At 45.2% G+C, this 22,043-nt stretch overlaps 1 protein-coding gene and 1 long non-coding RNA gene across 12 annotated transcripts in view; one reads left to right on the top strand and one right to left on the bottom strand.

Moving 5' to 3' along the window:
* Window positions 1–22,043, bottom strand: part of LOC127588542 (uncharacterized) — a 240,002-nt gene that overhangs the window by 101,043 nt on the left and 116,916 nt on the right. The gene's annotated exons all lie outside the window — the stretch shown is intronic.
* Window positions 1–22,043, top strand: part of ncam1a (neural cell adhesion molecule 1a) — a 146,869-nt gene that overhangs the window by 105,568 nt on the left and 19,258 nt on the right. For 6 of the 9 annotated variants that reach the window (XM_052047245.1, XM_052047247.1, XM_052047248.1 and 3 more), the window contains exons 2-14: window positions 1,153–1,227; window positions 2,069–2,278; window positions 2,361–2,504; window positions 5,679–5,816; window positions 5,904–6,021; window positions 7,281–7,441; window positions 7,837–7,979; window positions 10,715–10,744; window positions 13,418–13,568; window positions 14,894–15,078; window positions 15,183–15,279; window positions 17,394–17,561; window positions 20,350–20,475. In XM_052047245.1, coding sequence (XP_051903205.1) covers window positions 1,153–1,227; window positions 2,069–2,278; window positions 2,361–2,504; window positions 5,679–5,816; window positions 5,904–6,021; window positions 7,281–7,441; window positions 7,837–7,979; window positions 10,715–10,744; window positions 13,418–13,568; window positions 14,894–15,078; window positions 15,183–15,279; window positions 17,394–17,561; window positions 20,350–20,475 — 1,746 coding nt within the window. The remainder of the gene's footprint in view (window positions 1–1,152; window positions 1,228–2,068; window positions 2,279–2,360; window positions 2,505–5,678; window positions 5,817–5,903; window positions 6,022–7,280; window positions 7,442–7,836; window positions 7,980–10,714; window positions 10,745–13,417; window positions 13,569–14,893; window positions 15,079–15,182; window positions 15,280–17,393; window positions 17,562–20,349; window positions 20,476–22,043) is intronic. The other 3 variants (XM_052047246.1, XM_052047249.1, XM_052047253.1) reach the window with 1 other exon arrangement.

Below are 22,043 nucleotides of genomic sequence, written 5' to 3'. Positions count from 1 at the left end.
TGAACCGCTGAAAGGTTTTGATGAGCGCATCGGGCGAGCGCGGCGCTGTCGCCTCTGGTTGATGTTGTTGGCCCCAGCGAAGACGAGGCGCGTTTCCTAGCGTGTGCTTGACATCAAGATGTCATAAAAGTGAAAATGGAGATAACCCACGCTGGCCTCCGGCAGAGAGAAATTAGAGAATGCGGTGTTTACTCCTCCAACAGCGGTACCGATTCCAGTTGACCCCTCGTCTCGATTAATTGACCCTTGCGTCTTCGACTTGAAACAAACATCTTACTTAGTTCAGAGAATGGGAGCTGTAATTACTGTGCATGGAGTCAGAAGTGTTTATTATTCAACTGTGGTTGGTTGTGGTGCGTCTAATTGTGTGTTTGTGTGTGAACACACAATGTTACGTGATAAATATAAACTGTCGACGAAATACGGTTTGTATTGTTGTGTGGTTTGTTTATGGTGTTGTTGAACTGTTCTCGTGGCATTCGATAAACAGCAGCCGTGTTGCATTTGAACGGTCTCCTTGCGTGCAAGTTTTTATTACGTTGTATTTCTCATTATTGCTTGTCCGGTCTCTTGTCTTATAAATGATTTCCATTTTCCCATAGCCAGGAACATTGTAATATTGAACAATATTCTATATGTCAACCCGAGGCTTGTTTTTTTTTAAATACATCAGCATGTGGTGTGAAGCGTTTATTTGGGGAAAGCCTTTTACCTTTAGAACAATATTAAACAATATTTTATATGTCAACGTTTAATAAAACAAAAGGAAAAGGACGACTCTTGAGAAATGTTGCAAATACAAGCACATGACTTCAGCTCATTTAAACTGTGGGGCTAGCTTTGCTGCAAAAAACACAAAAAAACCCTTACAGAGTCCCAATTAAAATGTCGGCCAGTCCGATGCCAGGCTACGTATTTCAATTATTTTATTGGTATCAGGGACAAAGTCAACCAGACACCAAAATGTGGAAACGTAGCAGTGGCGATGATTGGGGAAAACGGGACCATTACTCTGATCCTCTTCCAGATCTGTTCATCCGCCTGTGTTTTCCTTTTTATTTTTATTTTATTTTTTACTAACTGTGTGTACATTTTGTCCATCCCACGACTACCCCCCCCCCCCCACCCCCCGACCCGCTACCCCCTCAACAGCTGCCATCCAGGTGCAGGTCACTCCGACACACAGGGAGATCAGCGTGGGCGAGTCCAAGTTTTTCCTCTGCGAAGGTAAGCTAGCACCGGGATCTAGAAGTACAGAAAAAGTAATCCGTTAAAAGTCGACTAAACGGAGTCATCTCCTGTAGTAGACGTTTAAAAAGTACAGACTTTTGAAATGCGCTTGGGTCCAAAAAGTCAGTTGACTTGGGGTTCCGCTTCATATTTTTCCAACCGCAATTGTTTAAATACCCAGTCATCCGCTCAATGCTGCCAAAAACTCTTTGGTTCCGAGTGCCTGGTTACCAGTCGGGCATTTTACACCAAAGAGAACCCACCTGAGCCGCACGTGGTGCATTCCAACGCAACGTGGTTTTGTTTTTTCTCTACTGCGAGGACTTTTTTTTTTCCAAATTCGAATCTTATAATTTGACCTCAACTGTTGCCGTTGGCTGCCGTGAAATATGTTCTATTCCCCCGCCTCCGACCTTTTGTTTCAAGAAGAAAAACGATTTTCGCTCCAGTTTTCCAAAGCCCTCAAAATGCAGCCAGAGCATTCCATTCCCGAAAACCTTTCATTTGCGGCTTTCACGCAGAGCCCCCCCCCCTCCCCCGTTTATTCACAGTTGCAGCTTCCGACAACGTCAGCCCAATCGTTCACGCGACCAAAGCCGGCATTTTCGGTTCTTTTTCCGACGGACGAATCCAGGTTGGCGGGTTGCGGCACAACCCCACCGGTGTCTAGAAAATTTAACACCCAAGACGCTCGCCACTTTCACACTACGCCTCATGAAAGTCAGGTTCTCTTCACCCATCCCTTTTCCTCCAAAAAAATCTTCGGATCTAATCTAGCCGGATTTCTAAACAGAAATCGACTTGAATGGATGAAATAAACGTTGCGCCTTTTCTCCAGTGGTGGGAGACGCCAAAGACATCGACTGGTTCGCCCCCAACGGCGAAAAGATACTGCCAAACAACCCCAACGTCCAAGTGAACCGCAACGACGAAACCACCTCCACCCTCACCATCTACCACGCCGACGTGGACGACGCCGGCATCTACAAGTGCGTGGCGAAGAGCGGCGACAAGGAAGCCCAAGCCACGGTGCAAGTCAAGATCTTTCGTAAGTGGAGCCGACTTCCGATTTTGTGTAGGATCAACTCGATCCTGCCTTGACACTTGGTCATTTTTTTTTTCCCTTTCAGAAAAGATCACCTTTAAGAATGTTCCCAGTCCGCAAGAGTTCAACGAGGGCGATGATGCCGACATTATCTGCGATGTGGTCGGCTCGCCGGTCCCCTTCATCCTTTGGAAGCATAAAGGTGTCAGGATCCAGTCCAACAAAGACGGTGAGATGATCCCAATGAATACGTCTCAGAACATGGATGGATTTAAAACTTGAACAAAAGTTGGCTAGCTTACAGCGAGGGATTGGGAAATTAAAGGGGAAGTCAACACCCAAATTTTCTTCTTCAGGTACGACCGATCACGGCTGACCTGTTTTCTGACCCTGAGTCATGATTGCTGATAGCTGTGATGTCATTTTTCGTCAACAAGTGGCAAAATGGCCGCCTCCTCGGCTAGCTAAAAACGGCTGGATTTGGCTAACTCATTTGGCACAAACGCAATATTAATCAGAATGCCGTGCTTAGACTACTTACTGAGAAGACATTTTTGGGGGTTGGCTTGGCCTTTCAAGTAAGTTATTTTAAAGTAAAAAGGAAAAGCTTTCCATCGGTTGATGCGGCTGCGTCGCTTTTTGTTTGTCGTCAAAAGTCCATTTTGCAACCTGTTCAAGTTTATTTAGGACTCGCTGCTTAAACGCTAAACGAATAGCCGACAGAGATTTGGGTGCCAGTCCGAGCTGATTTTGTAGGAATCGAGCGGAAGTTCTGATAAGTCAAGCCTGATATGCGCGCCGTCAAATTTCATTTTGTCGGCAAGTCTAAAACAGCAGGAAAGAACTAAAAGAGGACGCAAAAAAAAAAAATACAGAGAAAAGCCTCACCGCCATCTGGAAATGAGAGTGGTCCTTCCGCGCCGCGGCAGACAGTTGTCGATTTCCCGCAAGTCGGCCTCGGCTGGGTGCAGGTTGTACATCTCAGGGAAGCGACGGCGATGTCCACGCGCATAAGCAGCACTTACGCGATTCGCAACGATTTACTGTCAGGATGCGAAACGTTTGACGTCGGGTGTACAACGGGCCCGCTGCGAGGCATCAATCCGCTGCCCCCGTGTTGGAACAAGACACGATTGTCGGCCTTGGAAGATGCTGTTCATAAAAAGATAACATGTTTCTGGCCCGAGATTCAAAAGGAAACGGGCCGGGTCCCTTAAAAGCGGGGCTGTCTCGGCCTTTCGACTGACAAATGGAAGGATGGAAGGATTTGGTTTATGGAGCGTCAACCACAGAACATATTGGAGTTGGTTGAGTGTTTAAAAAAATGAAGTCAGACTAGAGATGTCGCTTTATTATTTTTTTTTCCAGTACCGATACCACTATTAGAACTTGATTCTGGTGATTCATCAGCCCGAGTGTAGCACCAATTACTGTCAAGGAAAACGGATTTTTAAGTATCGGTGGCTGGTATCGGATCCAAAAATGAAACTGCTGACTAAATTGTCCCCGCCTGACCCAATTCTAGAGCTAAACTTCTTCTAACGGTGTCACGTTCTGCCCGAAGCGATAACGGGTCGCTCCGTGCAGAACAAGGAAGTAAAGGGTTGGATCCCCGGAAAGCAAACAACGAAAAAATCTTGTCAAACAAAAAGTGTCTTTAATGACAAAAAACAGAAAGAGGCCGACAGGGAAAAACGGTAACAAAAAACGCTGATCAAATAAGGACCAGGAGTAACAAAGAAGGAAAAAACAACTGAAAACGCTCGCGGAAAACAAAATACGATAAGTACAATTCTTAGAGTCTAAACGCGAAATCACAAGAGTATCGGCCGTAAGGCAAGAAGGCAACGAGTCAATAACGAATAGCAAAATAGAGCACGAGAGAATATGGCACGGCGTGGAATTCTCCGGCAGAGAATGAGCTGCCAGAGCCACTTGATAAAGGCCTGATAATCACCCTCGAATTAAGAACAGGTGTGCAGTAGGCAGAGGGAAAACCCCGCCACCTGCTGGCAGTCACGGAACGTGACAAACGGGCTTCATTGAAGGAAAAAAAAATGCTAATTTGAACTGGCACTGCTTTGCTCGTGAAATTTGTCTAAAAGGCGAAAAAGGCACCGCCGTGCCGCGACGCTCGGCGAGTCGCTCGGACTGGGTGACGTGCGAGAAAGGCCGCCTGGTTTCACTTAATGCAGCTCAGTCCATTACGTAGCGTTAATGGCCGCTTTAATCAGAAGCGGCAACAGGTTTCAAGCCGCGCGTGGCGGCGAGACGCTCGTAGCTCGCAGCTCACCCTTTTTTGAAAAGCACTTCCTCGATTAGCTAGCATAATTGAGCCGTTTCAATTTGGTCTCCACCGCCTCCCGTCGAAGCGTTTAAAATGCTTCTTTTTCTGCTTTGGAGGAGTAATTAAAGTTGGAATGTCGTTCTCCGCATGACTTTTCGCTTTTACAAAGACCAAAAGGTGTTTATTTCGCCTGAAGGTAAAAATTTTATTGCCCCTTTTTTTTTTTGGGTGACTCACACCGGAAACTAATGGGGGAATATTACTATCCAATAAAATACATTGGAGCCTTTCTCCCCGGTTTCCTTTTTCTCAATGAAATGTATTAATATTTTCATTCATACGGGAAATTATAACAATTCAGTGGAAATTGAAAGATGGATGCCATTAACGCGTCGAAGACCGCCTGTCATCTTGCATTTCCTTTCCATTCTATTTGGGTTGAGGAATTTCAAACTTGGGCGGCCCGGTAGTCCAGTGGTTAGCACGTGGGCTTCACAGTGCAGAGGTACCGGGTTCGATTCCAGCTCCGGCCTCCCTGTGTGGAGTTTGCATGTTCTCCCCGGGCCTGCGTGGGTTTTCTCCGGGTGCTCCGGTTTCCTCCCACATTCCAAAAATATGCATGGCAGGCTGATTGAACACTGTAAATTGTCCCTAGGTGTGAGTGTGAGTGTGAGTGGTTGTTCGTCTCTGTGTGCCCTGCGATTGGCTGGCAACCGATTCAGGGTGTCCCCCGCCTACTGCCCGGAGACAGCTGGGATAGGCTCCAGCACCCCCGCGACCCTAGTGAGGATCAAGCGGTTAGGAAGATGAATGAATGAATGAATGAATGAATTTCAAACTGAATACATTTTTTGATCACTACAATTTCGGACTTTATTTTGTTGTGTGGCGGGGGCAATGATGAAATACTGTGTTTTCCTTTAAGGAGCTTACTGGGGTTGTTGTTCCCCCCCACTCCTGATCAGTTTGGCTCCCCCCCAAAAAAATCACCATACTTGTGTATGAACTGTTACTGAAACAACAACAACCAAAAAAAAAACAAAAAACAAGATTTTTGTAGATAGCAACGTGGTTCATTCACTCTCAACGGCATTGTCGTCTTCCTTGCTGTTTCAGTGCGATACAACGTGATGGATAACGGCCACCTGCTGATTCGCGGCATCAAGAAGACGGACGAGGGCGCGTACAACTGCGAGGCGCGCGTCATGGAGACCGGCGAGATCAACTTCAAAATGATCTACGTCGTCGTTAACGGTGAGACTTTTCCGACCGACGATCATGCTCGGGAATCCGACTCCTTGATGAGTTGATTTTTTTTTTTTTGTGCGGTTGTGTTTTTAGTCCTTCCAACCATCCGTGCCAGGCAGTCCGAGGTCAATGCCACCGCCGACATGGGCGTCTCCATCCTCCTGGCCTGCGATGCCGACGGTTTCCCCGAACCCGCCGTCACATGGGCCTAGTATGTATGACCTTGAAGCACGTTAATTGAGCTAAGGAAGGAGATGCTGCTCTGTTGATAAAGTTCGGAACCATCGATTTCTGACGCCCGGTGGAGCTTCGAGGTTGCAAAACGGCACACAATGAACCAGTTTATGGTATCAGAAAATGTCACAGTGTGCTCGTAATAGAGTTCAGCAAGCCTCAGAAATTAACCATTTCATGTCTGAACAATCGGGATTCATCTATTTGTGAAAGTTTTTTTTTTTTTTTGGGAATGTCTTTGTCTTCCCTCGACTCTTTGAAGAAATATGGTGTGTTCTAACAACACAACCCACTCCAGAGCACAAAATAAGGCTTGTCTTTTTTCGGGAGCGCGAGTTGATGGATGTGCTCTCGCTCACCCTGTTTTCCACCTGATGTGTCGGGGATGATGATGATGATGAAGATGTCTCGGCCACAGGAGGGGTTGAGTTGGGAAGGCGAGGTACGTGCGCGGAAAACTGAAGACCAAGCCATTTTTTTTCCGAAGGCTGTTGGCAAGGCTGTCATGAAAGCGTCCAAACCCTTTTTTTTCTTTTCTTTTTTAAAGGTAAACGCGTTCAAGCAGGGCTGGTGGTGTCTGACGATGGCGTTTTACCGCATGTTGCCCAAAGTGCAGTGGCGATTTGTCATTTGAGGTCGACGCATCGCTGATCACGTTTTGGTATTAGCTAGCAAGCTAGCAGAGATACCTCGAGCGAGTGGGGATATTTAACGAAAAATGCAGCAGTGACAATAGTTTGGGAATTTGCGTTATAGTTTTAAATTCAGTTAGATTTTTTGTTTGTTTGTTTTAGGTTTGATTTCCCCCCCCCCCCCCACGAGTATATATCTATACATTTCTTCTAGCTTTGGCAACAGTTTGAACATGCACGACCAACACTGCTTGCGAGCAGCCTACTTAAGCACTAAAGTCGATAAAATACCGTAACTGTATTTTAATTGGAAAAAAATAGCTTTTCCTGTCAAACTGCGTCTTTTTTTTGCCATGAATAAGTACAAATAGTAATGTGGGGACGAGTGAGTGAGCCGCAGTCTTGTTGTTGTCTTTTCCTGGCATGTCAAAATCAGCCTTCCACAAAATTGAATTCACAACGAAGCCAAGAGATCTCCATTCTCCACATTCCCTCGCGACAGGATGTCGGGTTTGCCTTTCTTATTTATCTCTTATTTTCTCACCCCCCACCGCCCGCCCCCACCGCCCGCCCCCTCCCCCCCACCCCACCCTCCGTTCGGCAGCAACAACGTCATCCTCAAGTCAGGCGATAAGTACAGTCTGAATGAGGACGGCTCCGAGCTGGTGATAAAAGATGTCATCAAAGTGGATGAAGGAGATTACACCTGCATCGCCCGGAACAAGGCAGGCGAGATGAGCCAGGAAGTCAGTCTCAATGTGTTTGGTAAGGGGAAAAAAAAATGAGTTCACTTTTGTGCACCTGTGGAAAAGGGGAAATCTAGACACACACACACACACTCAGCCTCCCCCTTTTTCCATGTAATGTCTAAACAGCTTCTTTTTTACCCATTTATTGTGCCTTTATTTTTAAACCTTTTTTTTTTTAAACAATGTGCACTCCTGCCGGTGTGTGATCCCATCACCAGCTTCCCGAGCCTTCAAGTCTCCATTGTTTATCTTTTAGCGGGAATGTGCTCGGTTCATTTGTGGCCCTGGAAGCTGCAGAAAAACAGCCCTCATTAATTAAACATTTGTCCACCAGCTGATGATCAATGAACATGAGATTCAAAGAAGACTGGAAAAGAATTCATGATGGATTTATTTTTATTTTCCACCCAGTGCAAGCTAAGATTACCTACCTGAACAACGAAACGGCGATAGAGTTTGACGATGAAGTCACGCTGACCTGCGAGGCCTCGGGTGACCCGACGCCCTCCATCTCGTGGAGCTTCCAAAACAGGATGTTCTCCGAAGGGGAGCAGGTAAGGTTAGAGAGCGAGGTGGGATGTGGAATGCGAATATGATACGTACGTGTGCTCAACAATGGAAGTTAGCAGCCTGTTAAAAATGATACTTCAGAATAATTTTGCGGACGCGAAACCAATACCATAACGTTTCACCCTAATGTGACATCAGTGCTAACGTTGCCATCAGGGTAGAGTGACGTTGTGGTTCTACACTCGCCGTTAGGTACCACTAAAAAGCGGCAACAAATGATGATGGATTTAAACTGTTATCTGCCCGTGAAACGCAAACGGTTCCGCAAACAGGAACGGAGTTAAGCGTTGGTTCGACACGCTAACTAGCCAAAGTGATAGCATCAACGATGACAAAAGATGTACACAATTTAAGATTATTGCCTAGCTAGCATACCACTTCTTGTTTTTTTTTTTTTGAGGATGACATATTGAATGGGTTTAACAACCGCATTATGTATTGAGTTACTGAATTCCTAAATTTACAATTTAAATGTTTTGGGAAATCAGATTAGCAGTGTTGTAACTTAGCTAACTAGCTCACTATCACCCAACCAACAAACAAAGGCTCAAAGGTGACAGAAAGGTTTCCGAAACGCAAAAAGGTATTTGTTTGTCAGTGTCATATTGGCTTTAGGCTTGTAGTTGGAACAATTCTATACATTCATTTTAAAAAACATTTAACCAAAGAGGGGAAAAAATCCATCTCCTCCTCCTTAAATGATAGTCAAACTACACATTTATTATTGAGGCCATACGACTGCACGGCATCACAGTGAGCGATGTTAAACGCTGTATTGCCTGATTAAAACCGGAACCGCTGCCACTTGCGTCATTTGCTTAATGAAATTCTGCTCTTACACTATAATTTCCGAGCAGTTTAACCTCATAAAGAGTACAAGTAAGACTTTACTGCTTTTTAATCGCTCCTTTTAGAAGATAAAATTTGAAGAAATCAACATTGAAGAAAAAAAACAACAAAACACAAAACAGCCCTTGATGAGGATTAAAATATTGAGTCAAAAGTTATTGCAGTGGTAAGAATACGGCGCTAAAACTAGAGGAGCCTTAGTGCCAGTTTGTTCATGATTGACATGGTATCATTATCTGCCAAAAGAGAAACAAAATCAAAACTCAAGAGGATGAGTGCATGCCAACCCAAGTAAATAAATCATCCGATGCCCCCCCTCCCCCGCCCCCAAAAAGTATCTGTTATTATCCCATGAAAGAAACTCATAATGTTGCGAAAATGAAGCTGTGTGGGTTTTGTCTACCATCATCAAGTGACCGGGTGAGGGCAATTGGGGGGCGGGGGGGGTCAATAAAAATCTTTTGAAACATTTATAGACCTGGATTGCCATAACAGAACCTTTTTCTCGTACCATTTTGACTTCTCGTAAAAATAACGAGGCGGGCTGGACTTTGAGGGGAAACTTGAACCACATCTCATCTGAAGAGCGCATGCCGACTGAGTTAATTAAATCTCCAGTGACAAGGTTGGCTTGCCAGGGGGTCAGAGAGACGGTTGGTCAGTCTTGCTTCTTAAATGTCACCCCCCCCCCCCCAGCATGTGAAATTTCTTTGTGTTGAGACCGACACTTGACAGGTGCAATTTCTTTTTTTTTCCGGCTATGCACGCAGCCAACTCTACATTAGCTTGAGTGCTGGAAATCTGCAGGCCACGCTCGCAGTGACGCAGGAAGTCGACGGGGGGTGGGGGGGTGGTGGGGCGTCTGTCAGGAATGAATCTAAGCGGCACTTTTTTCCCCGCAGACACACGTTTTTGGTGTAAGAGCACGCCACAGTATAATCTGTGTCAATCTGTGTCAGCACAGCAGGTTTTTTGGGTGATTTTCTCTGGATGGTATCGTAAGCTTTTATCGATTGTCTGTATGATGGTGAAAGTTTATTTCAGTCTATTTCCAAACAGGATTTCTTGTTCTTTTTTTAACTTAATATGTGTCTTTTGATTCCAATAAATTAAGCAAAAAATTTAATCGGTGATACTCCCAAAGAGGGATGTGCGAATACCAATGCCAGGTATCAGTCTTGCGTGGATATTTATAAGTTATCGGTTACTCATAGACGCTGCTGATACCAACCCACCGATACTTGAGGCACCCAAAAATAATAATAAATCTGACATTGAGTAAGTCCTCCTGGGCAGTAGATGGCGCTATAGTAGAGCAGTTTGACTCGGTATAAATCTTTTTCATAAAAATATTAAGTGTTTTTTTTTTTTTTTTTTTGCTTTACTGTTGCATTAGCAACTGCCACTAGTGTAGAAATTGTAATTATTGTTACGACGGTACAAAGTGTCTCTGGGAGTTATGGTCATTTTTGGCTTATCCCATTTGGCATCCAGGAAGTGTTTTTCAAACAAATATCGATTTCATTTATTATGTAACACACTTTTTTTACTTTAATTTTTGAAGTGAATCAATGTTTCTGATTTTTTTCATCTCCACTTTTTGTTCAGATTTTGCAATATTGGGATAATACCGACAAGCGGGATCATTTTGCTGACTATAAATAATCATGTGGTGCCATTTTTCACATTACATGACAAAGTTCTTTCTTTACATTTTTTTATTGCTTTGTTAAAAAGTGTTCAGAGATGCGGGACAAAAACCTACGATCATATTTGGTTCCTCAAAATCACTGCTCTGTCTGTCCATCCCACCCCCGTGTGACTCTCACAAAAGCCCCACAGTGTTGTTATGTGTGTTTGTCCTCTCCAGGCTTCGTGGACGCGACCCGACCAATATGAGGTATGGCGACTTAAAAAAAAAAGTCGTAGATTTAACACGTTAGAGCACACCCCCCCCCACGACCCCAAGTGTCTCCACCCAACCCACTTCAAGCGTGCGTGCTAATAGACGACCACTAACTGTGTTCACATTAGTCACATGCCACGCTGAATGTCATCTGTTGAGTTCATTGTTGAAAGTAGTAGACCTTTTCACTTACATTTTTTTTTGTTTTTTGGCTCCTTTCTTCAAGGATTTTAGTCTTTGCTTCTGCAACGGTCTGGTGGGGTAATTGAGGGTTTGACGCCCGTCCATCGGTGCTTTGCCTAATGAAAACTCCTCAGAGCAGAGAGCTTTTCTGGCAAACCAGCTAACGTATTTTTCTTAAACAAGAGAAGCCTCGTGGGCACGACGAATTATTTCCAGTTGGTTGGAACAGAGCATTCAAAAACATTCTTGGATGAGGAGCCACATGCTGCTTCACCAAGTCTAAAGATACGATTATTTCGAGTTTGGATAATCTGGTTCCAGATTTTTTTTTTTGTTTGACGGAGAGCCTTTAGTTAGTGGAGAGCTTTTTGGTTCTCAGATTTCCACATGGATGGACGATGTCATTGTCATCGGACCGCCACGACTTTATCCGGTTCTGCGCCAAAATGCAATTGGTTCTTTCCCGGCTCGGTTCACCCCTGGGCTTCGACGTTACGTGGTCCTGGAATTTCTGTTGGCATCCAATTTTGCTTTCCTCAAATTAGAACGCTGTTAATTCCTCATCTGTCTTTGCCAAGTTTGTCAATAACATTTCTTCATTTTTGTGGGAAAATGTTTTATTTATTGAAGGCAATGGATGCATGGAAATACAAGGGCATATATTTTTCTTTTGTGTCAGCTTTGAGCCCAAGGGCGAGTAAACATTTGGGCCACTGAGAACTGCCATTTTGGAGGCGAGTGATTTAAAGTTTTATGGCTGCAATCAAATCTGGGGGATTTATATCTTGGTGATTTATATGGAAATGATGACTTCGTCTGGATGCTTTTATAGAAATTGTGGGTTTCCTCAGATTTTACTTGATTCCAAACATCTATCAAATCTAAACAATATTTCATGAAAGATGAGGAATAACATTCACTTAAGCTAACGTGGAGATGCGCTAGCAAACATAAGGCGCTACTTAACTTCGGAGTCATCTATCAAACTCTGAACCACACTTGGGGATGTCTTTGTGCACATTTTCCGAATCAAGGTTACTTTTATTGGACTGTTGTAGTTAGTCTGTAGTATTTATTTTCGGCCCCAGTTTGGCATTTTTAGACCACTGGCTAGCCAAGTAGATTTAGACATCAAAGCTTGCCCTTTGCCAGTAGATTAGTGGAGATACTGAAAGTGTCTTGACCTTTACAGTCTGCACTGTTCTCGCTGTGTTCTTATCTCGACGGGGTAGAGAGGGAACGCTTGGAATCCGCTTTTAAATCCTGAATGTTTTCAACCCGCCGGTGCGCAGGACTTTCTGAAAACGGCCATTGTAATTAGACGAACTGTAACCCCGTCGGATCGTTAGCTGTAACACCACAGAAAATCACCTATTGATTCATTCGCTCTCATTGACGGTTTTGTCATTGATCTAGCCTGATCTTTAGCTAGGGCGGCTGATAGCGCTGCTCCGCGACCGAACGCGGCTACCGGATCATCAATCAAAGGCTGCCAGCGAGCGTTGACGTAAAGTCCCCGACAGCCTCGTCAAGCGAGTGGGGCATGTGTGGAAAGGGACACTCAAAGTCGACCAGGGGCTGTTCGTAGCAACCTACCTGCCTGGGACTGTCATTACCGTCGGCAGCATTCATATACGCCCTAATCATAAGTGTGGACATTAAAAACCACAGGATAATAAGTCTGGATTGTCTTTTATATCTGGGCTTTTGCTGAATTTGAGCAGAGGGTGGGGAGAAAAAAAGCTCAAATTCAATTAGCTGTTCGTGGTAAGTAGCTAATAGCTTAGCTAGCTACTAAGGACTCAAAATGATGGAGATGGAATAATTGGAAAACGGGGCACACCATGACAATTAAAAACAGACTAACGGAGGGCAGTTAACGGGATGAAGTCGGATATTTTTCCATCAACGCAAATGAATTGTTTTAATTATGCAAGGGCGGATTTGGACCAAAATGAATGCTAATGTTGATTGAGTAATGGGACGCGTATGAATGATGTCCCCTTGTCAGGCCGAATGTTTGCCTGCACTAAATGATCGTTTGTTGAGCGTTAAATGATCGTTTCAGATCCATTGATGTCCAAGAAGCAACACTTAAATAATAACCGCCCATATAAAAAGTTTCAGCTATCAATATACCACAAACTGATACCAACATTATCTATTTCATTTTTAAAGTATTCAAGTTGCAAATCAAAGGGTGACAGATGAATCCATTTGCATACAATTAAAGACTTTAATCCATCCATCCATCAACCAGAAAGAAGCTCACCAACTAACAATTTCACAGAGAAATAGATTTAAAAAATGATTAATTTGTGTTCACTGCACCGAATTTTCAGCAGGATTCTTTCTAACAGATGCCACCTTTAACTTCTGGCAATTCTTTCTTTCCAGGGAAATGGTTATTCCGCCCCGGTTTCCGATGTCAACAGAATGGTTGCACGGTGTTGCCATTCACAATTTGTCTCTTCTCGTTCGCAGAGCCACGACAGAAACATCGTCGTCCGCAGCCACGCCCGGGTGTCGTCCCTCCTCTTGAAAAATGTCGACTACACGCACGCCGGACAGTACCTGTGCACCGCCAGCAACTCCATCGGTCAGGACAACCAGCCTGTGTACCTGGAGGTTCGCTGTAAGTCCCCCCCCCCCTGACCTTCCAATTCTGGACTCATTTCAGCTGGGCGTCATCTACCAATCACAAGCCTTTGCCGAGCTTCCTCGTGGTTTTTTCCGCTTCGGCTTCTCCGATTTCACGTGTGACAAAAGACCCAAGCGCCAATGTATATGAGCTCCAAAATTTCGATCGGCTTTCCATGCCGTTTCCGTCACTTCACCAGTCACACTCCTCAGCCCAGCCACGTGAAATATTCATGGATTATTATCCCGGAGAGCAGCGAGAATGCAATTGATTTCGGATAACACGAGCGCGAAATATAGCCGAGGCTAAAAACCAAATCGATACCTGCTTCTTTTTCAGCAGTCACAACCCTCAACCGATTTCCCATGTGTTGAGGGATTCTTCAATGGCCGTGTGGCACAAAAACACTCTTGATCCTCACCCTAGACAAGATCTTTTAAGTGTCTCGGTTCTCTCGAAGCAGGGCCCGTTCTTGCATAACTGCCTCCGAAAACTTTCCCTGGTTGTTGTTCAGTCGTAAAGCAAGAACTCGCCTCGCTAAAAAAGAAATGAGATGAATATCAATTTCGGGCTACATGCGGGTGAGTCGCATGCGGGTACGAATGCCTCAAATATCATGCTGGACTGAGTATAGACCTCATCAATTCGGAATCTTCCGTGATAAGCTAGCGCTAAATCGAGTTTGACAGCATCCAGGCAACTTTTCAAGCTTTTGTTGTTTTGTTGGGTTACAACCCCCGCCCCCCCCCCCCCCCCACACACACACCTCAAATATTGTTGTTTGCACCAGTTGGCAGACAAATCAATAAGGCTCGCAAACGTCTCACTGAGATCAACCAAGCGTTTCTTTTTCCAGTCAGGAGAAAGCTCAAGTCCGTTGGCCTTTATTTAAACTTCAGCTCACCATGTGACTCGAATGTCAAACCCTTTGCCACGCAGGTGATGTGATGAACTTGTCGAAATAATGCGCTTCGTTTTAAATGGATGGCGGGTTCAAAATAAAAAATAAAAAAAGAGGCACTTATCAGTAAACATTCATTTGGCGAATGGCTTTTCAGTCCGGTAGCCGTAACAAACACTGCCGGGTGCCTTGAGGGAAAGGGAAAAATGTGCAATAAACGACTCAGCATGCTCACGTTCACCTGACCGAACTCCACTCACCCTGTGGATTTTTCACGAAAATAATAATTGGAGCGTAATAGTTTCTTTATATACCAGAGCGCTCATTTGCATTTCCCGGAGAACTGAAGCTTTCTTATCAAGAATCAAAAGTCTCCGGGTAAGTTGCTAACCATGTAGCCGCGGCGTAACGTTTGCAGACGCGCCAAAAATTCACGGAGAGGTGGCGGTGTACACGTGGGAAGGAAACCCGGCCAATATCAGCTGCGAGGTGGAGGCCCACCCGGGGGCTTCTGTCACCTGGTTCCGAGACGGCCTCCAGGTACCCGCTGTCAACACCACCAACGTGAAGATCTACAGCAAGCAGAGCAACAGCTACCTCCAGGTGAAGACTTTCGGACAACATCTCTGTTGTTCGGTGATATTTCCAAGGTCAGATTTTTTTTTGTTTTAGATTTAGATTTTTTTTTTTTTAATGGGTCTGTTCAGGTTTCCCCGGAATCTCAGAGCGACTTTGGGAGCTACAACTGCACGGCAACCAATGCGATGGGTACCGAGTCTAAGGAGTTTCTCCTCATCCAAGCAGGTTAGTTTGTTTATTCATCACTCGACAAGCGAGGTTTTGGTTTCGAGGGGTTCTGACTTTAACATTTGCTTGCTTAGTGCTCATGTTACTTTTATCCAACTCTTGAGGTTTACTTTCGTAGTCTGAAAATATACCTGCAAGTTCAATGAAAACGGGGGTGGAAACCTTTTGCCCGAAGTCCCCAACTAGCTATTACCCTGACGTGACACAGATACGGAACAGGGCTATGAAGTTGACCCAGGGATGTTCCTGCCTTTAGTGGTCTTATCAGAACGACAAGGCAGCCAGACACAGCCTGTGTTGTAATCGTTTGTGAAGCCAGGAAATTGTTTCATTTTTTTTAAAATTATTATTTTTTAGGCGGCCCGGTAGTCCAGTGGTTAGCACGTGGGCTTCACAGTGCAGAGGTACCGGGTTCGATTCCAGCTCCGGCCTCCCTGTGTGGAGTTTGCATGTTCTCCCCGGGCCTGCGTGGGTTTTCTCCGGGTGCTCCGGTTTCCTCACACATTCCAAAAATATGCATGGAAGGCTGATTGAACACTCTAAATTGTCCCTAGCTGTGAGTGTGAGCGTGGATGGTTGTTCGTCTCTGTGTGCCCTGCGATTGGCTGGCAACCGATTCAGGGTGTCCCCCGCCTACTGCCCGAAGACAGCTGGGATAGGCTCCAGCACCCCCCGCGACCCTAGTGAGGATCAAGCGGCTCGGAAGATGAATGAATGAATGAATGAATATTATTATTATTTTTTGCAATGCTGGGATCAAGGTTTGAATTTTAACGCCTGTACCACAGCCTACAAATCTTTTTAAACTTCAAATGGAACCATTACGGTATGGCGCTTTGACCCAGTCATTTTTTTTTGTTTGTTTCTGGAGGGGAGTAGCGGGTCTTAACTGAGGTCGGACGCCGTCTGCGAAGCGTGTGTGATGTTTTACAACTGGGATCACCGTGTTGATGTTCTGTACAGTCACAAGCGACACAGGACCGGAAATACAAAGTCCTACCCAGTTATAGCTCCGAGGTAGTATTTCGCAATGCCAGGACCGGGATTCCTCTGTTGCTGGACCATCTGTGAACGGGGACCATGCAGTTGATAGTACAGGTCTTCCATTCCGTTGATTGATCGTTTTTCTGATGTTATTGACATCACATAAGCAGTATTGAATGTGGAAAGATGGATGGCACGCGGTGTGACGCTGATTAGATTTTCCCCGATAAAATGCGACATCGCAAAGGACAGGTTCATAAACGGAGAGGATAAATGGAAACGCGATACATTGCGATGATACTACAATTGGAAATCACACCGGGATGCCGGCTGTGATGGATCGACCGTGGCTAAGCTCCGCCTTGAAAATGTTCCTGCGGGGGAGGCCGTTGCGGATCCAGACCTCACACGGTGAAGTCGGATTTTTCCGTGGTAAAATCATGAGTTGCCGAGGCGCAACGGACGACCCGCCTACTATCCATTTCTATTCTTCATGAGCTGCTCCGGGATGCCCAAAAGAAGTAAATAGATAAAAGATGCCTTTTAGAGAAACAATTTTGAGATCCAGCCTGAGGCGAAACGTCGCGGTCAAGGTGGAAGAGGAACATTTTGCATCACAAACCAGCCGGTCGCATCTCATTAGCGGATGCAATAGCCCCTTTCAGATGGAATTGCGGCGTGGGAGGGTGAAGTTGACCCTGCAATTTTACAACTGTGGAGGTCAAATTAAAAGCCCCTTTTACACCGGCTGTAAAATCGGGATTTTTTTTTTCCTTTCAGATTTTTTTTTTCCCCATGTAGCCAATGTGTATAAATGGCTCCTTGCTCACCATGCATACCAGCACCCACATGTTCCATTCCGTCAGTTTTAACCTCTTGTTCCCAAAACCTGCACCACTTTAGGTCAATCTTTTCAATGTTACACTCCAAACGACACTGCAACAAATTATTACATACACTTAATTCATCCCAGTGTCTTTAAAATATTAGTTAGCGATACTGTCCGTGACTGTACCTGTTTTTTAGCCTTTTTGCAACCTTTTATTCATTTTGCGTCTGCTGAAATTTTGCTAAATCTATTGTATGATTTGTTGGACGTGTTTTTTTTTTATATTTTTGCATTGCAGAAGTGCCATCATCGCCAAAGATCCAACGCGTTGAGCCTTTCTCCAGCTCAGCTGTGGTGGAGTTTAACGAGCCTGACTCTTTCGGAGGCGTACCCATCATCAAATATCTGGTAGAATGGCGCTTGGATGGCCACGGCTGGACTGGAAAGGAGTACGACGCCACAGAAGGTGAAACAATTACGGGCGATAGGGGGGTGGGGGGGACGACCAAAAACATTTTGGATGACCGATTCAATGACGTTGCCTCATTTTAGCCTTTATTGAGGGATGCTTCTACGTGCCACGAGAGAGAGCCACACTTTTGAGAATCACTGCTAGCAAGACGCGCATTTTCTCAACTACGGTCAGTCAGAACCCGATGGAAGCTGCGCCGCCAATACTCCCAACACTTCCCTTCCGTCAACTTTTTGCGGATAAACGAAAATGATGGTTCTTTGACGTGACAGAAGGAGGAGCAGATAACTTTTGAGAATCACTGCTAGCAAGACGCGCATTTTCTCAACTACGGTCAGTCAGAACCCGATGGAAGCTGCGCCGCCAATACTCCCGACACTTCCCTTCCGTCGACTTTTTGCGGATAAACAAAAATGATGATTCTTTGACGTGACAGAAGGAGGAGCAGATAACTTTTGAGAATCACTGCTAGCAAGACGCGCATTTTCTCAACTACGGTCAGTCAGAACCCGATGGAAGTTGCGCCGCTAATACTCCCAACACTTCCCTTCCGTCAACTATTTGCGGATAAACAAAAATGATGATTCTTTGACATGACAGAAGGAGGAGCAGATAACTTTTGAGAATCACTGCTAGCAAGACGCGCATTTTCTCAACTACGGTCAGTCAGAACCCGATGGAAGCTGCGCCGCCAATACTCCCAACACTTCCCTTCCGTCAACTTTTTGCGGATAAACAAAAATGATGATTCTTTGACATGACAGAAGGAGGAGCAGATAACTTTTGAGAATCACTGCTAGCAAGACGCGCATTTTCTCAACTACGGTCAGTCAGAACCCGAAGGAAGCTGCGCCGCCAATACTCCCGACACTTCCCTTCCGTCGACTTTTTGCGGATAAACAAAAATGATGATTCTTTGACGTGACAGAAGGAGGAGCAGATAACTTTTGAGAATCACTGCTAGCAAGACGCGCATTTTCTCAACTACGGTCAGTCAGAACCCGATGGAAGCTGCGCCGCCAATACTCCCAACACTTCTCTTCCGTCATCTTTTTGCGGATAAACGAAAATGATGGTTCTTTGACGTGACAGAAGGGAGGAGTAGATAACTTTTGAGAATCACTGCTAGCAAGACGCGCATTTTCTCAACTACGGTCAGTCAGAACCCGATGGAAGCTGCGCCGCCAATACTCCCAACACTTCCCTTCCGTCAACTTTTTGCGGATAAACAAAAATGATGGTTCTTTGACGTGACAGAAGGGAGGAGTAGATAACACTTGAGCCATCGCCGCGAGCTAATCCAAACACGACAGTGTTGCACGCAGCCAGACGTCTGGCCGAGAGCGAGGCTGAGATGACAGTCGGCTCGGGCCCCCAGATGATAGCCCCGTCCCGCCGCGACACGGTGGCGCTGGCATATCTGGATGCTTCCTGTCCCGTTTGCCGCATGGGGCGTATCTGTCAGCGGCTTTGCTTGCTGGCTGCTGTCATCTCACGGCCCGAGAGCCACCTGTCATGTAAACCGATGCGCTAAGCAAAAAAAAAAAACAACAACAACAACAAAAGCTCTCCGAGGGATGCGCTTTGCATTTGGTTGTGCACACATGCTCAACATTCTTTGGTAAATGCAGAAACAACCGAAATGGCCCACAATATGGCCAAAAAAACGCCTAACCGAGTCCCCTTTAATGAAATCGATAAAGCCCCGGTTGGTGCTTAACAGTAACGACATCATAAAATTCACTGTGGATGAATAAAAGGCTGACCGAAACAGACATAAAAATCAAGCGTAACGAAAACCCAAGACCTGCATTTTCTTTCATTCCCGTCACCTCCCCCAATGTCGTATTTCATCCAATAGCATTTTGTCATTTATTTGAAAAAATAAATGCCTCGCCTGTACCGAAAGAGACACCGCCTCCCTTTTCCTAAAAGGAAAGAAATTCCACTTATGTCCCGACACAGACATTAAAGTGTCAAGCCCATTGAAAACCTCTTGCCGGCCAAAACGGCAATTCCGAGCAAAACACGTCAAGGCACGTGGACGAACTCGTGTGGCGTCTTGACGCAATGACAAACACTTACCAACCGGACCACCTGTCGCTAACCCAAATAGCAGCACCAACGGACGCACATCATAACTCGCCTGTTTCAACTCTGTTGCTAACCAAAACAGCAGCACCTAAAGTCTTGTTGGACTTGGCTCCGCAACGTTCTGTGGTGCGCCTCCATATTTTCATATCTTCACTTTTGTGAGCTTCCAATGGGGTTTACTGTCGGTCCTCAGCTGTCTCAATAAGACAAAGCAGGACTGCCATCACGTGTTTAAAAGAAGTACTGCCACATTGAAAAAGGCCTGGATTGCACGCGAGAGGCATTATTTAAAAAAACAAAAAAAAAGCGCAGTGTTAACATATTTCCATCGTCGGCGTCCATCAAACCCGAGATGGATTTCCTGCCTAACGGTCTCATTTTGTATACAGCTCTCGCATCGCATAGCCTGAGATATTGATACTTGGTGCTTTGTTTTATGACTCACTCAAACTTCCCGAAAGTCAAAATCATCCTTTCCCTCAAGACAGACTTTTATTGAATACGGCATAAACAAAACACTCTCTTGACTGTAACTTGCCAGCTGATTGATGCTCAATCTTCCGATGTAAATAATGTCGATGTGATCATCTAATCTTTGGAACTTGTTCCTGCGGGCAAAGAAACGCCATCGAATTAAACGGGCTCTTAACGGCTTAGTAAAAAAGACGCATTTTTCTCCCCTCACCAGACTTGACCAGCATCACCATCGTGGGCCTGACGCCGGACACCATCTACGAGGTCAAGATGTCCGCCGTCAACGGCAAAGGCGAAAGCGAGAGCAGCGCGGCCGTCAAGTTCAAGACCGGACCGATCCGTAAGTACCCGTCCTCCGTTTGACCCCCCCCCACCACCACCACTGTTCGTTTTGGAATCTTGTTGGCGACGTCGCGCCGCTAATCGCTAGCGTTGACAAAAACAAACTCTTTGAATAAAGGCTTTCGAAAATGTAGTCAAGCTTTGAGCATACCCGACATTGAAATTCAAAGCCGGCATCAAGGATGTTATTATTCACAAGGGCAAAATCTAAAAACATGATGCGAGGTTTCGTCGTCCACTTAGCGGTGTTGGCGACGAGCCTTTTGATGACATTTCCGATCAATTATTTGATAAGGTTGTGCTGTCGCTTAATATCTGTATAGCAAGACTAATTTTTTTTTCTTTCTTGCTAGCCAAATGAAACAAACTGAAACACATCCGGTTAACTGGTTGACCCGTTTGATTTTTGTTGTCGCCGTGACCACGGTGAATTTGCAAAGCGCAGAGACAACGCTGATAAAAGTCGCCAGCGCGAACACGGACATGTGATGCGCAATTATGGCGTGACCACAAGTCGGCGTGAAATGTTTCGAGTAGATGACGCAAGCGGGCCACCAATTAGCGCGCGGCGTCTGTTAGCATGATGGCCGTTATTTGAGAAAATCATGTTTCTTTCCTCTCGTGCGATGGTTCTCAATTTTTTGTTTTTTAGCGCGCGGCGTCTGTTAGCATGATGGCCGTTATTTGAGAAAATTATGTTTCTTTCCTCTCGTGCGATGGTTCTCAATTTTTTGTTTTTTAGCGCGCGGCGTCTGTTAGCATGATGGCCGTTATTTGAGAAAATCATATTTTTCTTTCCTCTCGTGCGATGGTTCTCAATTTTTTGTTTTTTAGCGCGCGGCGTCTGTTAGCATGATGGCCGTTATTTGAGAAAATGATGTTTCTTTCCTCTCGTGCGATGGTTCTCAATTTTTTGTTTTTTAGCGCGCGGCGTCTGTTAGCATGATGGCCGTTATTTGAGAAAATAATTTTTCTTTCCTCTCGTGCGCTGGTTCTCAATTTTTTGTTTTTTAGCGCGCGGCGTCTGTTAGCATGATGGCCGTTATTTGAGAAAATGATGTTTCTTTCCTCTCGTGCGATGGTTCTCAATTTTTTGTTTTTTAGCGCGCGGCGTCTGTTAGCATGATGGCCGTTATTTGAGAAAATCATTTTTCTTTCCTCTCGTGCGATGGTTCTCAATTTTTTGTTTTTTAGCGCGCGGCGTCTGTTAGCATGATGGCCGTTATTTGAGAAAATCATGTTTCTTTCCTCTCGTGCGATGGTTCTCAATTTTTTTTTTACCGCCTCGTAACATCGTCATCATCAGCAACAAGGAAGTTAAATACAACTGAGCTGTAGTTAGGGAGCGCTTCTTTTGCGTCGCGCGAGTGCTACGTGCGCTACACATTGAGAATCGCGGCTCCTGAGTCCAAAAATGCTAAACGCTAAGAACTCCGTTCATAATTTGTCTTCATGGTGGCTATTCGGTAGGCTGTTGTCTGATTAGCGGGCGCTAGCACGTCATATCTAAAGCTCACACATACACCCATGCACGCTTCTTTCAACGTATTGATCCACGACTTGAGT

This window comes from Hippocampus zosterae, chromosome 16 (genome assembly GCF_025434085.1).
Source record: "Hippocampus zosterae strain Florida chromosome 16, ASM2543408v3, whole genome shotgun sequence".
NCBI lineage: Eukaryota > Metazoa > Chordata > Actinopteri > Syngnathiformes > Syngnathidae > Hippocampus > Hippocampus zosterae.
Note: the sequence above shows the minus strand (reverse complement) of the source record. Positions and strands in the feature narration are given on the sequence as shown.